General features: G+C 36.2%; 1 protein-coding gene across 5 annotated transcripts in view; it reads left to right on the forward strand.

Moving 5' to 3' along the window:
* The first annotated feature begins 3,464 nt into the window (after positions 1–3,464).
* cxxc5a (CXXC finger protein 5a) overlaps positions 3,465–18,450 on the forward strand; it is a 28,175-nt gene continuing 13,189 nt past the window's right edge. Inside the window, exons 1-3 of one of the 5 annotated variants that reach the window (XM_087807770.1) lie at positions 3,465–3,795; positions 16,071–16,164; positions 16,294–17,106. In XM_087807770.1, coding sequence (XP_087663896.1) covers positions 16,312–17,106 — 795 coding nt within the window. In that variant the 5' untranslated portion in view covers positions 3,465–3,795; positions 16,071–16,164; positions 16,294–16,311. Of the gene's footprint in view, positions 3,800–15,882; positions 17,107–18,450 lie in introns of those variants that run through there. The other 4 variants (XM_087807769.1, XM_087807766.1, XM_087807771.1 and 1 more) reach the window with 4 other exon arrangements.

The following is an 18,450-nucleotide window of genomic DNA, read 5'->3' on the forward strand; positions in this document are numbered from 1 at the left end:
TAATCACAAATGAAGTTATTTTTAATGTATCATGTAAACATCCAGTTTTTTTTGACTACCACAATTAATAAAAATAAATAAACTATTTAAAAATAAGTTTAATCTTCTGCCAGAATGTCGTCTCAGAATGTATTTATGGTCTTTTTTTTTTATCACTATTGAAAATGTGTGTAAGGAAATATATACACTAATATACTGCAATTCTTTTTTTTGTGTTTTTTTCGCGATTGATATTCAACAGCCTAGTATTGATTAAAACATTTTAACTTTTATTTGGCTTTCAAATCATTTTTTTCCCATAGTTCTCTTATGGTCTGTACTTAAATAACGTGTGTTTGAAATCAAATAATTCAATTTTTAGTGACAACTAAGATGCAAATATTCACTGCGTTTGTTCATTTTTATGTTGCAAGTAAACTTCAGGCCTCTAGGCAGCAGTCATTACGTCCTCCACAACTTAAGGTCTCAGTGATGACTGAGGACAAGAGGATACAGTTATTTCCGGCACCTTTTAAAGCTGATGTTTGATTTATTTGACGAACTGAAGTATCTATAAAATTCACGATAATCACACATGAAGTTATTTTTAATTTATCATGTAAACATCACATTTTTTTTAGATCCCACAATTAATAAAAAGAATCATAAATAAAACTATTTATAACTATACTACTTAAAAATAAGTTTCTTCTTCTGACAGAATGTGGTTTCAGGTATTTATGGTCTTTTTTATCACTATTGAAAATGGCTGTAAGGAAATATACACTAATATACTGCAATGTTTTTTTGTCTAGAAAAGCGCTATACAAATAAAAATTACTTACTTACTATCGATATTCAACAGCCTAGTATTGATTCAAACATTTTAACTTTTATTTGGCTTTCAATTTTTTTTTCATAGTTCTGTTATGACCTGGACTGGAATAACGTGTTTTTATTGACAATTAAAATGCAAATATTCACTGCGTTTGTTAATTTTTGTGTTGCAAGTAAACTCCAGGCCTCTAGGCAGCAGTCATTACGTCCTCCACAATTTAAGGTATCTGTGAGATCCTGTGAGATCTCAGCGATGACTGAGGACAAGAGGATACAGTTTTTAAAGCTGATGTTTGGACATATTTATTGGACAAACTTAAGTATCTATAAAATTCAAGATAATTACACATGAAGTTATTTTTAATTTATATTATTTGCAAAACATCATGCAATACTTAACAACAGACATTAAACACTTAAAACAATAAAAAAATGTTATAAAAGCACATTTTCTCCCAAATATATATATTTTTATAGGTAGGTAGGTAGAACTTTATTGATCCCTCAGGAGGTCTCCTCGGGAAATTGTTTTTTTCCAATTAGCCACAGCAATACAGCAATTTTTCATTCTGAAAAATTCAATTTTCATTTTTATATTCACTTTAATCATTATGAGGAAATACAAATTCATATGAATGCTGAGGGCCACATAAATACACTTTGCCGGGTCTAGTATTCAGTATATATATTTGCTTACTTAAAATTAAAGAAGTAATAAAACATTTTCTATCATGTTGTTGATGCATTTAATAACTATTTACTATTTTGATAACCCAAAGATAACATACTTTTATTAGATGTATTTTATTTGATTGTGATTATATTTATTATTTTCTTAATATTGATTTAATTAATTTTTTTAAATGTTACTTGGTTTTGTTATTATTTGTAATATGAGTAGTGTATGTTCTGTTATAATGTGTTCGTATGTTTGATCTTTTTCTTTTGAACTGATGAAACAACACACATTTTCCTGATGTACGAAGAATTAATGTATACGAAACAATCAATCAATCAATCAATCAATCAATCACTCAGCCTGTAAGTCAGACAACCAATCAAATCTTATTTAAAGTAAAACATGAAAACATCCTAATGGGATTTATTTGGTACCATTATGTGTGAGAAGCCAACAGGTGTGTCCATCATAATAAAATGTAACATGATTGATGTTTATGTGATAAAATACATATTTCACACATACCTTGACTTATGTTCGATCATCAGCAGGTAATACACATGATTTTATAGAGCTACTGTATATCAATGTTTTTTTTTCATCAGTCTATATCTGATAGTTTAAATTAATAAATACATAAAATAAAAACATATATAAGTGGTTTAGTCAAATCATGAAATAAATCCATTTAAATGTCGACATCACCATAAAAACATAAAAGTAAAGCAAACTTTGTAAATATCTTTCAATAACAGTTACGTCATGGGACAGAAGGTGGCGCTAACATTTGGAACTCAGTCAGACAAACACTGAGCAGGAGCAAAGAAGAAATTGTGAAAAAATCAAATATTTTCAGATGGAAATCTGGAAAACCCCCCAAAAAATGTTTTCATCTGTTCCTTGTTTGGTTTTTGCAACATCTCCCAAAAATAATTCCAAGATTTTTTTTTTTATAATGATTTTTCGAACCTACAGACATATTAGTCACAAAGAAGTTACAACAATAATAACAATTTATGAAGAAGGAATTTTACAGAAGTAAACAAACGAAATAAATAAATAAATAACGCAATAAAGAAAGTAAAAATACATACATAACACAATAAAGAAAGTTAAAATACATAAATAATAATAATAATATGTATTGATGTGAGAATATACATTAAAAAAACACAAGCAAAACTCATTCTCTCCACTACTGTATTAAAGTTGTTGGTTATTAGATTTTTTTCATTTATTGCTGTTTTTGTTATTGTTTTATATAATACGTGTACTGTTTATTTTACCTTATATGTATAATAATATAGTATAATATATATATAATGATAAGGTAGAATAAACAGTACACGTATTATATAAAACAATAACAAAAACAGCAATAAATGAAATAATTCTAATTATAACAAACAACATTAATACAGTAGTGGAGAGAATAAGTTTTGCTTGTTTTAAAAAAAAATGTATATTCTCACATCAATACATATTAATATTATTTATGTATTTTTACTTTCTTTATTGCGCTATTTATTTTTACTTTTACTTTTTTATTTTTTATTTTTACTTTCTTTATATTATATAAAATATTATATATATAATATAATAATTCCTGCTGACACAATTCTAATCCCCCCTAATGGGGAAATAATAAAATATTATAAATCAATAAAAAATATACATTTATCGTACAATATTGATCTGAATACGTCACACCACCACGTGTATATACTGACAAGGATCACAATATTGAAATTTTTGAATGAAACCCCTCGGCATTGGGATCATAAGATTATCTTTAATTTTCCCACGAATATATATATAAAAAAAGAAAAGCATCAACACTATTAAAGTGATACGCGCTTTATTTGAAGTACTTGTATTCTTTTCAAAAGTACTCTGGTTCTCGCGGCGAGTGGCGGAGCGAAATCCAGTTCGGTTTTTCCACGATGCCCCAAAAATCTATGAAATGTGTTTGCATGTTCCTCAGCGAACGAGGGGATGTAGAGGTGGGATCGCGAGGACCGAGAGAGCTGTGGGGGAACCCACGCGTTCAGCCTGCGAGAAAGTGCGCTTTTTTTCCCCTACATTTTACTAGACGCTCAACATTTTTTTCCCCGCACTCTACTAACATCCACGAGACAGACACTGCCTAGGATTGTGTTCCCGGAGAATATACAGTTTTTTTCTTCTCCTCCTTGGCTTTTATTTTTTATTTTTTATTTTTTTTCTTCCTTCCTTCCTTCTTGGTGAGATCTGAGCCACGGACCGCTCGGGCTGTGGAAGCCCACCCCTCCGACCCGGCGGTAGGTGCGAATAAATAAAAAAAAAACAACCAAATATGAAGATAGATTGTAAGGGGAGGGAGAGGTGGGAGAAAGTGAGAGAGAGAAAGAGGGGAGAGAGAGAGAGAGAGAGATCATACTTTTTTTTTGTTGCTCAAAGTTATGGGATGTCAGTCAGTTCTCGGGTGTTAGGACCAAGTTATTTCCACGGGTGGTCGCGCTGCGGACCTCGAGATGAGATCACCAGCTCCAGGAAAGAAGAAAAAAAAAAAAACACTTCGTAAACGACAAGAAAAACAACTTGATTTTTTTCAAATCCTAATAGATATTTATCGATGACAAATAATACTCTGAATATTGACCTCATAAATCACATTTTCCAATTAAAATTTCACAGTTTTTCTTAAATAAAGCAACAGAAATTGACATAAAAACCTCCACTAGGATTAGTTTTATTGACACTAACATACAAACGAATGTCTTCACGTGATTTTTTTTTCCAAGGCAGGATGTGTCGAAACAACAACACACTGAACACACACAAAAAAAATCCTCTTAAAAGTTCATCGCTTGATGGGTTTTGTGTTTGTTTTTTAACTTCTCCGGTGATTCTTGGAATAAAAAAAGACGCACCAGGTCTCAGACGACCCTCTGTTATAGTGGTTACCATGGGCTTTTTTTTTTCTTCCCTTCTTCTTTTTTAACTTCCTCGTGTGTGTGTGTGTGTGTGTGTGTGTGTGTGTGAGACGGCAGGAGGTGGGAGGAATAGAGAATGTGCGTCTCACCGGAGACGAGTGCGCAGACAGCGAGTCTGCAGGGGCATTGCGCATCTCCAGAACAAATCCATTGGTTCTGGTTCGTCCTCTCGTCTCCTCCAGCAGCCAGAGTCAGCTGCTCCAGAGTCTTTTTTTTTATAGGGGGGGGAGAGGAGGCCGAATATCTTCGGAACCATGCAGGAAATTAGATCCCACATTTTCTCCACCTCCATTGATAAAGCGATTACCTGGCACCTGCGCACGCGATGACGTCACTGACGGCGGGTTGGCACCTTTTGTGTGTCACCTGAGGAGAAAACTAGAAAAAGTTTTTCAGATACATTTAAGATTCACAATAAGTAAAAATCTCTCCGGAATAAATACATTTAAAATACACGTTACATGTATAAAAGTTGTATTTTATTTCAACTTTAGTTGGTGGTTAATATATATTTATATAAATATGTTTATGTTATGTATTTGTTTGCTGATAATTTCGATTTGTGGTGTGAGGAAGTGCATCTGGGGTCTGTATACACCGATATCAAGGGTGGCGATGAAGATAGTGCGGGTAGGGAGGACGACCGGGTGAAATAGATGTGGTAAACAAGTACATAAAGAGGTCAGGTACGAGTAGAGAGAATGCTTGAATCCACTAGTAGTTCGCATTTAATGTATTTAATTAAAAATTCAAGTTATTTTCTGGACAAATGACAATTATATTGAGGAGAATTTTTCAACTACACTCCTTTTCTCCAGAGATTTTCATCACGTATAAGGATTTTAATTTTATTTTTATGTTGATATTAGCAACACACAACAAGTCTAAAAACATAAAACTCACTTTGAGTCTTGAAGCACAACATGAAAATGCATGTCTATTGTACAATAGATGTTTTAATATCATGGTTACTTCTTTCACTTATACAGTATATTAATTAATGTATATATTATTATATATATATTATTATTTTATAGCTTAATTTAAGGTAACAAGAGGTCAAAGAATGAAGTTGACTACTTAAATAAATAAAAAGCACAATTTACTTTTCTTCTGTTAATATAATTATTGTTGTTCTTAAGTGGTTGTGTAGATATTAAGCTTGGATTTGACTCTATTTTAAGGTTAATTTGTGATTTAACTGCCAATGAAAATAATGTTTTCCCCATATTTTATGAGGCTTTTTTACACATTTATATTGATGGAAAAAACCTTTATTTAATTCATTTATACAAATAGACATGAGCGCCTTTACCGTCTTGATCTTGTACTTTGTCCTTTTGCCCCTCAAAGTAAACATCTTGACTGTATTTTATAACAAAGGTCGGGAGGTCACTGAACACATGACCTGTGAGGTAAACTTAAACTGAATTATCTGGACAGAGAATCCTGGTGTTTTGCTAGTAAAGTTCAAGGACAATGAACATTATTTTGTTTCTTAAGTGTCGTCAAATAAAATCACTTCCTTCACAAGGAGCAAATGTTGGGAGTGTTTGAACAGATTAAGTCTTAATTTTCTTTCTTATTTTCTCTTACACCTGTCAGTGTTGTAGCGGTGAAGAGTGAGCTGAGCCAAAAGGCAAAGCCCTTGATTCCTGCTCATCACCTTGGAGAAAGCTTAGCTATTGGTTAGAGGCTCAGAGTAGAGCTTACTTTCTCTCTGACCGTCACAGAAGTAAGTTAAAGTCCTCCTAGATGCCTTTGGGGGGAACACCCAGGACACACGGGAGCGACTTTGTCTCTTGGTAGATGGAAATTTTCGATTATGTCTCGTTTTATATCTTGTTTTAAAACAACAAGAGGTATTTAAAGCGTTCGTAGGCCGCGTAAAATTTCCTGACGGGTCGGATTTAGCCGAATGTAGAAAATAACTATGTTATTTTGTGTTTATTTCTATTTTTCATTACTAGTACCTTAATAAATTGGGAGGGTTTTTATTCAAGTACTTTTTTTTCACAGTTTTTAAGTGGATTTTCAGTGAATATAAAAATGATTTAGGGAAAAAAAAGGGGGTTTTATAGGACATTTTAAAATAAATAAAATTCAATAAAATAGTTTAGCATATTAACTTGACTTCATTACTTGATTTTATCTTTGTTTTCCTTTATTTTTGGCCCCGCACATGAGCCTCTGTATGAAATGTGGCCCCTAAGTACACTTAATTCCCCACAACTTACATTTACATGCTTTATTTCTACTTATACTACCTTATATAGTGAAATACTATTTGTCTTTCTGGATTTTCCAGCTTCCAATTGTTATTACCACATATTAACCAGTAATTGAGTAATTACATCCTTATTAACTATCAAGGGTAGAATAAAGTCTCGCTGAAAAAGTGCTTTATCAAAAGTAATAACTGGCTAATCTGCTGCTAAGTGGACATTAATGGCAGTATAAGTCACTAGTTAATTGCCTGCACTTTTTCATTTGAATTTCACATTCATTTTGTTATCGCGACACATGCAAAGTTGGCTATGATATCGACGCCATTATCGACAGTCACAAGTGGCCTCATTGACCAGCACCACTCACACGAACGAGTGTTGTGCGAGTAGACGATCAATAAATATCTCCAAATCCAGAAAATCGATCGAGCGCGTTGTGTCCGATTTATCCGATATCGGAGATGGATCGTTGGTCGGCGTCTGCGGCGCGCGAACAGTTCTTCCTCTGTCCACAAAAGTCACTTATGTTTCCTTCAGTCCCGGCGCTCCTGGTCAGGAGTTATCGCTCCGAGGGTCTCGTGGGCTCGTTCATAAATAACAATACTAATGACGTTTTATGTGTTATGACTGCTCTCGTGTCAGCTCGGCTCCGCGAGGACTTTCATAGTTGATCAAATGAGCGCTTCATCCTCTGAGTGGGATTCATGACCATCGTGGTCGTACGGAATTTACTGCCCGGGTACTAATGATGCAGAATGATGTGTCAGCGTTGTGTGAGGTCAGGAGCAGGCCTTGGTTAACACGCAGGTTCACAATGCTCACGGTACGATTGTGGATTCTACTTTTACGTCTGAAAACATCCCTTTTACACCTGGCGTCTTAAAGATTTTCCTGCTGCTTCTACTTCTTTATGGAAAGATGGTTGTTTTAGGTTTAATTCACAAGGTGCTGCTCATGAATTCAGCCTCAGAGTGTCTTCAAGTAACATTTCTTATACAAAAAAAGTAAAACGAGCAGAGAAAAATAAATCTGTCACTCTTACGAAAACAAGAAAATGATCGAAAGTTGTAATATTTTAAATCTCTAACACATAATACATTTTAAATTGATGAAGTATTTCATATTGATCAGTGGTGGGCAGATCAATTTCCTCAGTGGCCACATTTTATACAGTCCCTGTGTTTAGGGGCCGTCAAGCAACAATAAAGGAGGATAAAGTAGAAGAAACAAGTAATAAAATCAAGCTTAAATGGCAAAATAATAAACTTCACTCATATTTTTAAGGGGCAATAAATACTCAAAAAGTAGTGGTAGAAGTTGAAGTAGAAGTAGAAGAAGTAGAAGTTGTAGTAGTTAAAGCACAAGAAGTAGGAGAAGTAGTAGTAGAAGTAGAAGAGGTAGTATAATTAGTTGTACAAGTAGGAGTAGTAAAAGTAGGATAAAATACAAGATGAGGATGCTAAAGATGAAGATATTGATGAGGAAGATGATGGTGAAGATGACAAGGATGATGAGGAAGATGAAGATGAAGAGTGATGATGATGATGAAGAGAATGATGATGATGATGATTAGGATATGGGAATTAGGAGGAAGATGAAGATGATGATGATGATGATGATGAGGATGATTAGGATATGGGAATTAGGAGGATGATGAAGATGATAATGATGAACAGAATGATGATGATGATGATGATGATGGAGATGATAATGATGAAGATGATGATGATGACGAGGATGAGGACAATGATGATGATGATGATGATGAGGAAGATCAAGATGAGGATGAGGATGAGTATAGAAGGTATAGAAATTATTAGGATGATGAAGATGATGATGATGATGATAAAGATTAAGATGATAATGACGAGGATGATGAGGATGATGAAGATGATGAAGATGATGTTGATGATGATGAAGATAATGCCACTTTGTCAAAGTTTTGTCTGCCTCGTCGTTTGGTGGTGCTTATAACGATAAAACTCTTTTTAATAATTTAAAACTTACTAAATGCTGCTTTGAGATATTAAATCTCTTCCAAAATTATTGAAGAACTATAATCAATCTACTTGTATGTTTGCAGAAAGCAATGCTTAGAAGTACACAAGGTATTTATATGTGTTTTTAATCCTGATAATTGACTCAAAATCACCACTACATTACAAAAGCTATAATTGAGTATAATAGGTGACGATTAATTACAGAGCGGCCGTCGAGCAAAGTGAGGTGTAAAGATTTACCAGCACTCATATTATTAAGTCCCAAAAATCGTTTGAGGGAATTGAGTAAATAGGCTTGAAGAGGAAAAACAAGACTAATTACCTTGGTTTGGGTGCCGTGGGATCCTCGCTCACAGGAGCCCCAAACAGACGGTCGAGGTTCTGGAGAGAGTTCACATGAGGACGTGAACCTCCCGTGAGTGCGATGTGGTGACGGGATCTGAGGAGCCCCGATGCTGGCACGGGAAGAGGACGATTATTCAAAGACTCCGTACGACGTTCCAAGTTGATGATGAGGGAAAAGTGTGTGATTGATCAGTGCGCTGACACACAGCAGAGAGTGTGTGTGTGAGTGTGTGTGAGTGTGAGTTGGAATAAGTAGATGCACTTTTATTCCCGTCATGGACCAACAACTGCTGCCGTCTTTTACTGTACAACTTTAGAAAGAGTAGAAAAAGTGTTTAGATACAAATAAAGTTGCATGTTTAGAGCAGATTCTATGACCGGGTTTTGATTATTGTTGTTGTTGTTTATTCTCTTGTGAATATAGATTTGAGATTGGATTGATTTTAACACAGATGTGGTTCAGTTCACACAAGCAAGTTTAATCTAGAAATTCAAAATAAGTGATACATTTGAATTGACGGCAATGGGAAAGGCAGATGTAGAAAACCTTAAATAAACTGAAAAAAGGAAGAAGTAGGAAAAAGAAGGAGAAGAAGAAGAAAACAAAAAAGGAGAGAAAAAGGAAAATATGAACAAGTAGTAGCAGAAGAAGAAGTAAATTAGTAGAAGTAAAAGTTGTAAAAGTAGTAGAAGTAGATGTAGAAGTAGTGGTAGAAGTGATAGTAGACGTAGTAGTTAGAGTAGAAGTAGAAGAAGTAGTATAATCAGTAGTACAAGTAGAAGTAGGAGAAGTAGTATAATTAATATTACAAGTAGAAGTAGGAAAATAAGTAGTAGACGTAGAAGAATTATAAATTAAAGTAGAAGAATTAGAAGTAGTATTAGTTACAGTAGAATACGTAGTAAAGGTAGTAGTAGAAGTAGAACAATATGTAGATCAAGTGGTACAAGTAGAAGTAGTAGTATAATTAGTAGTACAAGTAGAAGTAGTAGTAGTAGAAGAAGTAGAAGAATTAAAAGTAGTATTAGTTACAGTAGAAGTCATAGTAGAAGTAGTAGTAGAAGAAGTAGTATAATAAGTAGTACAAGTAGAAGTAGGAGAAAAAGTAGAAGTCGATAAGAATTATAAGTTAAAGTAGAATAATTAGAAATATTATTAGTTACAGTAGAAGTAGAAGAAGTATTATAATTAGCAGTACAAGTTGAAGTAGAAGCAGAATGAAGTAGAAGATGAGGATAATGAAGATGAAGATATATTCAATATAAAGAAACCAGTCTGAGCAACAAACAAAAGTATTAATACTAAGAAAAAGTGGCAGAAAAGTCTTGATATATTTTATATACATTATTTATTAGTTCTTGGGGGTTAAAACTAGCATAAATATTTCAAGTTTGTTTTCAAAAAACAACTCAAGCCCAAGTTTTTCTTTTATCATGGGAGTCCTTTTATCGCTAACACAATAATCTCTAATCCATAAATAATTTGAATAACTAGTATCTTCTGTAAATATTACCTTAAGGTCGTGAGTTTGAGTCAAAAAGTATCATATTGTCTTTCGTAAATATCCATCTAATAAGATCTCAAACAATTTCTACGAAAATAAATCCCATAATGCATTGCTTTAGCTTAATAGTTTATAAAAAAAATATGTTAAAAGTCACTTTCAGTGTGTCAACCTGAGTTTTGAGGTTTGTGAAAAAAGATAAACGATAAAATGACGACAAACCAAAAAGAAGATTATGTCGCTAACATGATTTTTTTTAGCATGTTAGCCACAAGTTAAGCAGTAAAGTGGTTATCTTTCTGATGGTTGGAGGGTAGGTTAACATATTTTGGTTGCTAACGTGTTTAAAATGATAAACTAATAACTAAATTAGCTCTAAAGTAATCAGTTTACAGATGATAACTAGCAACAGGCGCTGAATGTTAGCATTGTGCTAACACGACAGTGTAGTTAATTCCAATAGACTTAAAGTGTTCAAATCACTGAACTAAACACTGAATTCATCTGTTATGAATTATTGTATCGCAAGTTTTTCTTCGGATCATCATGACCGCGGTTGACTTGAGCGCGTCTTGAAGCAATTTACTATTATCTTCTTCTCCTTCTTCCTGGAAATAGAACCATCTTCACGGAGCGTGAGGAACGACGAAGTTTGGCAGATGATTGAAACAAAAATGACTTTTTCAGAGATAAGGAGCTTCGTTTTTGAACTTTTGGCGAAGGAAGCGTTCAGTCGTGCGAGAAGGTTTCCTGACCCCAGCTTCAGGCGACTCTGGCGAGTTATCTGAGGTTTTCTTCTGGGTACTCCGATTTCCTCCCACGGTCCAAAAACATCCACCAGAACGAAAGTTTAAACTAGTTTTAAAAAATCACAATTAGAGAAGTTGAGTCTTGAAACATTGTTAAATATTTTGAGATGTAAAGATTTTAAGTTCAGGTCAAACTATTTTAAATGATACATTTATAGATGAAGTATTCATTGAAAATACAAGAAGATTTAAGTGATTATTAAGAAAGAAAAACATTCTTCATAGAAATATACCACACTTATCCCAGCTACTACGGGTCTGAGGTAGGGGACACCCTGGAAAGGTTGTCCCTCATTCGTCCATCCACTTCTAGACACTTGAGTCACGAATTAAAATAAACATTTTCAGACAAAACTCAAGATAATACTTTGTTTTATTCATTTTTAATGGAGAATATTCCGCAATAACGTATCAGGCATATGGAGGACAGCTGAATGAGCGTTTAAGTGCCTCATGTCATCTTAGCGATAGCGCATGAACAACACAAGTTTAATGGATGATAATAAATCCAACGCCGGACCCGGGCGGGTCGGTCCGACAGAGGCGCCCCGGCAGGATTGAGTCATTACAGTTAATTGCAGATATATTTTAAACAGATTTCATCAGCCTCCATTGATAAGGTGCAGGAACGGCGGAATCGTTCATTCAACCTATCGACGATATGCCGGCCCCGGAGTTATATACATAACTCCTTAAACACATTTGCGGCGTTGAAAACATTTGCGGGTTATAGCCGGCGTGAATCTTTGAGGAACGAGAATATTTCTTACGTTTGTTACGATCATTTGTCAATAATATTTCAGCTGATATGATCATTTATTTTTCATAGAATGTTAAGTGAGAAGTGCATGTAGTTACAGTACATGACATGTCTTATATTGTAGTATTGTAGTTTCGTTGAAGGGATTAATATATATATAAATATATATATATTTATATATATGGAAGTAGATTCAATTATTTAATTAATTATACTGTTATTATATTGTTACTATTATAACTGAATACAATTATTCAATAAAAAGTTATTGATTTGATTTAATTTAATTGTTCAATAAAAACCTTTTTAACCTTTGAATGTAGAAATTACTAAATTTAGTTATTCAAAAGTTTAAACCTTTGTAAATAGAAAAAATATTACATTATTTATTAAAAAAACGTTTGTCAACCTTTCAATAATAAGATATTTAATTTATATTTATTTATTTAATATTTAATTTAATTATTCAATAAAACAAACTTTTCAGACTTCGAATATATAAATTATTAAATTTTTATTATTCAATAAAACATTTTTAATGTTTCAATGATTGAATTTAGTTATTAAATAAAATCAATTTCAACCTTTGACTATAGAAATGATTAAGTTGAATTATTCAATTAAACATTTTAAAACTTCGAATAAAACAATGATTAAATGTAATTATAAATTTAAAACATTTTTAACCTTTAAGTCGAAAAATATTGAATTCTATTCTTCAATAAAAACTAATGAAACCATTCAATATAGACATTTTTTAATACCATGTTTCAACATTTTAAATGTGTTAAATTCTGCCAATACACTGATGACACTGATATACTTCTATAGATATAAGAAAATAACTGTATTGTCATGAATGAGAAGAAGGGAGAGTGAAAAAAAAAAGGAGGCGAAAAAGAGATTGCAGCCATGGTGTAGGTGAAAGTTGTCACGGTGCATGAAAAGACATCAACAAATAGTCACTACAATAATTTACATTTCCAAGTTATTATATATAATGAAACATTGCTAATCAGGTGGTTGTGAAACACATTAATACATTTATCCAGAATTGTGAGTCGCCAGACCCTTAAAAACGCGTTACCTAACCCCCCCGATGAATTACTCATAAATGACTGGAAGGGCTGCTTGATATTCACGAGTCAGCGATGCTGGTGTTGAGATGTCGGCGAGAAACTGGACCCCGGTCAGCGGACGAGTGGGAGAAACTGAAACTTACGAGGCTGAGCGGCCGCGGCGCTGGCTCTGGTTCGCTGGCGCCACATCCCCTTGAGCTGGTGAGAATGTGGGGGCTGTGTTCTTGCCTTTGAAGCTTTACCTCCCACTAATTCTGGCCTTCCAATTTCCACACGCTGCACAGACCACCACCACCACCACCCCCCCCCCCTTATCCGCGTCCCCTCCTTTTCCTTTTGTTTTCCTTATAAGGATCGGCCCGGCCATTTCCTGGGCTTTTCTTCTGTGGGAGGCGGCGAGCGCTTGTTTGTGAACACGGACAGGTCAGGAGAACACCAGCATAGTTTGCTTTTCATAGATGAGCAGCCACAGGAATCTCGCGCTAAGACTCTGCTGATGGATCCGTCTCCCTGCGGTCTCACACTCGCTCGGTCCGACCCCGGCTCTTTGGCAACTCGAAATATGTCAGTGGAAAAATAAAATTAAAAAAAATGAGAACGTTTTTCTGGATATGGATCACATTTTTTTTAAAAGTTTATTAAAGAAAAACAATGCTATACTTTTAAACTTTTGGTCAGTTCATCACTTAAACCAAGTAAAAATCATTCTTAAAAGTCATAGATCAGGGGTCAAAGGGGCCAAACACCTTTTTAGCCTTTTAACAATGTATACTTTACCGAACACTACTCTGTTGATATTGACTTTTCACCCTTGAGGCTCAATTTATCTTAATTATCTCTGTGTTTGTTTTGCTTTTACTGTTGACATCCATCATCTCTGTCCCTTATCTTATCTTAAAACTGGCATCTTTACAGATCACGTCATCCACTTAAACATGAATCGATATGACGATATGTATCACGATACACGGGAAACGATTCGATAAACGTCAATATATTCAAGTACTGTAGGGTCATAGGATCAGGGTTATATTTGTAGTATTGTCCGAGTACTTGACTCTGGTGTTGCAGGATTTACAGACCATGTGACTCTTGATGAAGTCGTAACTGCTTTTAATTTGTTTTCAAATCAAAATACTTCCAAAACATCAACTTTTAAGTGACTGTATCCTCTCATCCTCAGCTCACCCATCTCCGGGATCTTGCAGGATTTGAAACGAAAATAAACTCTGAATATTTGCATGTTATTGTAAATAGAATTATTTTACTCAAAACACTTACTATAAAATAACTATATCACCATATATCCTAACCTCACCAGTACAATCTGTTCTTGTAAATCACCAGTAACGTCATTTCACTTACTGTATATTATTTTTATTTCATCACATATCTTAAACGTATAATACTATTGTCTAATATAAAATGCTACGGTTCCACCAATAGAACCTAAATGCAGTAATATTTTCAGTAATTTTGTGTTGTTATTGATATTTTATTTAGGTGTTTTGGTTATTTTCTACACTCTAAGTAAAAGTGTTTGCTGTCTAGGTAGAGTCCTAGTTATGAACCAGCTGGTAGAAGTGGTTCTGCTTCCAAACAAATGTTGCTACAACCATCCTATGATATAAATCACAGGGGTTGTCAAACTTAATCAAACAAGAGACATAAATCTCTGAGCTGTCCTCGGCCAAACAAAAAGAAGTATCTTATCCGACCAGGAAGTATAAGTTTGATTAACTTTCATTTATTATCTCTGTGTTTTTCAATTCTTCGACTTTACATTATAAAACATTCTTTTAACATTAGTTTTTCAATTATATGGATGACGCCCATGATCTCTGTCCCTTATCTTAAAACACCGACATCTTTAGTGGTCACTAACGTGAACATTGGTCTTTTTTGACCACATTTTATGAATTAAATAAACATTATTTTTCCATTACCATTTAATACAAATCCACTTTAACTTTGAAGTGGTTTTATGTTCATATTAAAGACATTTTCAATGTTATACCATTTCTTTTTCAAACTTCCTTTGACATTAGAATAAGCTTAATGAGGTTTTAGTCCTTATTACTTTTAACTAAAGAAATTAATTTGGTCTGATTACCTTTTTAAACTGTTTTACTAAACTTTTAAATTAATATTTTTTAAATTTCTTGTTTTTAATTAAAACTTAATAGCTAAAAACCTTCAACAGGAACATGGTGAACTAGAGCAAGAGGTACGGTTAAATCACCAAATCCAATTCCCACCTTAAGACTTTTAAAAGTCACTCATTAACATGTATGTTTTAGGGAGGAAACCAGAGTGCGTGAAAGAAACTCACACAGAACCGAGTTCCCCTTGAACACTGTGACGCCGCCTTTATTAATTGCACTATATTTCTGGCTCCTCCTCACCTTCACGTCCACCTTAAACGGATCATTTAGTCTTCGTGTCAAACTCTCCTCGTCCTGTATGGTAACATCTAATGTCTTGTATATATTTCCCGCCGACAAACGCTTTTCGTTTAGTCGTACCCCGGTTTTCATTTCGGGACCCACAGATGTGGAACTAATAGAGAAGCTGATCAGAATTTGAAAGAAGACGCAGCCCGGAAAAAAAACAAAGCGAGTCTAGTCAGCGTTTGTCATCTCGGTCGTTTAGGGGAAGATATTATGCAGGGAAGAGTTTCTACGACATGTAGGATGAGTGAAGCTCAGGGATGAAGGTTTTTTTTTTTTTTTGGAGTTGACGCAGCAGAGCTTGGGGTTCGGGGGGGTGGACTTGTAAATCTGGTTTTAAATGGTGTATCGGTGTTTTAACAAAGTCTTCTTGAAGCCGATGCGTCATTTACACTCTTTTTTTTCTCTTCTCTCGTGTGTGAAGTTTCCAGATGGCGCAGTGAAGAAGGTGGATGAGGGCAGAGCTGTAGAGCAGGCAGAAGGCTCGGGGGCCTGTCTTGGCTGATTAGTCCGTCAAGGTGAGGCATCCCTCTGGCCAGGGTGCAGAACGGACCCGGAGAAGGACTTTGCTTGCATCCCCCTCCTCGCTTACCCCCGGCCCCCCCTTTTTCCGCCCTCACCCCCTCCCCGCCCCCCCCAAAACCTAGGCACATACGCTCTGGATCATGTCTAGTGGACTGCTGGAGGGGGGACGGACAGAGGACCAGGACCGGGGCAGCTGTAAACCGGACTCCCCCGTGGCGGAGCGCAGGAACCGCTGCGGCATCATCAGCGCGCCCCTGAACCGGAGCCTTAAGAACTCGCGCACGCTCTTGCAGTACACGGCGGTGTCTTCGGCCACTACCAATGGACACAAGGACGGCAGCGAGACCAAGAGCCACGCGGCCAAATCGCAGCCGCCTCCGCCGCCCCAGCCCACGGTCTCCGCGATAACGGCCGCCAAGTTGGATCGGACCCTGGAGCAGGTTCTGGAGGGACAGAATGGTCTGCTGCACTTTGCCCAGGCAGCGGCACTGTTGAAGCGAGCCGGTATGGAGCACATGCTTCTGCCTGGGGGAATGGGAGTAGGAGTTGGCAGCGGAGACGCCGGCTCGGGGGCCAGCGACTTAGAGGGTACGTCTGTCACGGACGCCGTAGGTGGTCCCGTCGACTTCCCATATGGAGTAGGGGGCGGCTTCCCCTTCAACCCCGGGCTTTTCATCATGACGCCGGCCGGGGTGTTTTTGGCGGACAGCGCGCTACACATGGCGGGCCTCGGCGAGTACCCGGCGCAGAGCGAGCTGGCCTCGGCCATCAACTCCGGGAAGAAGAAGCGGAAACGTTGCGGGATGTGCCCACCTTGTCGGAGGCGGATTAACTGCGAGCAGTGCAGCAGCTGCCGAAATCGCAAGACGGGCCACCAAATCTGCAAGTTTCGCAAATGCGAGGAACTGAAGAAGAAGCCTTCCGCGGCTCTGGAGGTAAGAATCAGTCGGTGAAATTAAATATCGGTAAAAATCTGACTTGAATTCAGTGGCGGTACTATTTACATCTACTAAACCCAGACTCTACCACAATTTTCGGTAATCTTGCCGGAGACAGCTAGGTGTTCATGTAGTGCACGCTGATAACACGGAGGGATTAACAGTTTCCAACCGGGATGGTCAGACGAATTGGACGCCATCACGCTCTCGATAGGATTCTCAATTGGTAACCATGGCAACAGGCTATCGCATGACAACCCTTAGAAAAACGAGTGTCATTTCCATTGGAACGTCTTCATATTCTGACTAAATGAATCCCTAGTAATTATTCAATCGATATACTACTAATAATTTCAAAACTTTCGTAACACAAGTAAAACATAAAAAAAAATAGTATAAACATTTTATTAAACAGTGTATTTTAAGACATATTTGTCACTCAGTATCTTCTCATTTCTATTGAAACAAGATCCATCAACGAAAGTTAAATATACAGAAAAATAGCCCAAACCTCACCAAGTGTAATTCAAGATGTATACAATTTTTCTAGCGAACTTTGATGACTGCGATGCTAACTTTACCACGTTCATTGAGCAAGAAACTTCATCAGTACTTAAGAGTATTCAGTTGAGACTGCTGTACTTTAAAAGGAAGTTTAAGATGACTTCAGGGTAGGTTGTTAGTGGGTATTATGTTTTTATTTATTTTTAAATATAGTCATTTAGACAACCATCCATTCATTTTCTGCAGCGTATTTACTTATGGGGGTTACGGGGGGGTGGAGCCTATCCCAGATTCTTCGGGCGAGAGGCAGGGGACACCCTGGACAGGACACCAGGCACACAAAGACACACAACCATTCGCACACGCACTCATACCTACGTAAAAATTCCCATCAACCTCTGTATGTTATTGGACTGTGTTGAATAACCTTAATTATCCTCTAGTATTACTGTTAGTAGTAGTAGTAGTATTATGTTTTGTGATGACATTACAGTACTGATACTTGTGTAGCTTAATTCAATCTCGGAGAAAGTGACAGGTGGCGTTCCGGGGAGGGGTCACCATGGGGTCCTAATCCACGCCCAACATTCGCTCATCCCTTTTCTTCGGGTCAAAATTATCTACTGTTATCTTTATTTGTGTTGATCTCAAGCATAGACTATACCATAAATATATATGTATCCGTGTCCATCTGAAGCACCAGGTGAGATCGTAACCCCCGACAACACACCCCCCCCCACACACACCTCTGACCCCTTTAACCGCCAGCGTCCCGACACTCCGGCTCATCCACTTCTGTCCGTCGGCGGCACAAATATCTCGCAGCTGCTGTGATCG

This window comes from Callionymus lyra, chromosome 14 (genome assembly GCF_982586985.1).
Source record: "Callionymus lyra chromosome 14, fCalLyr1.hap1.1, whole genome shotgun sequence".
In the NCBI taxonomy this organism is placed as follows: Eukaryota; Metazoa; Chordata; class Actinopteri; order Syngnathiformes; family Callionymidae; genus Callionymus; species Callionymus lyra.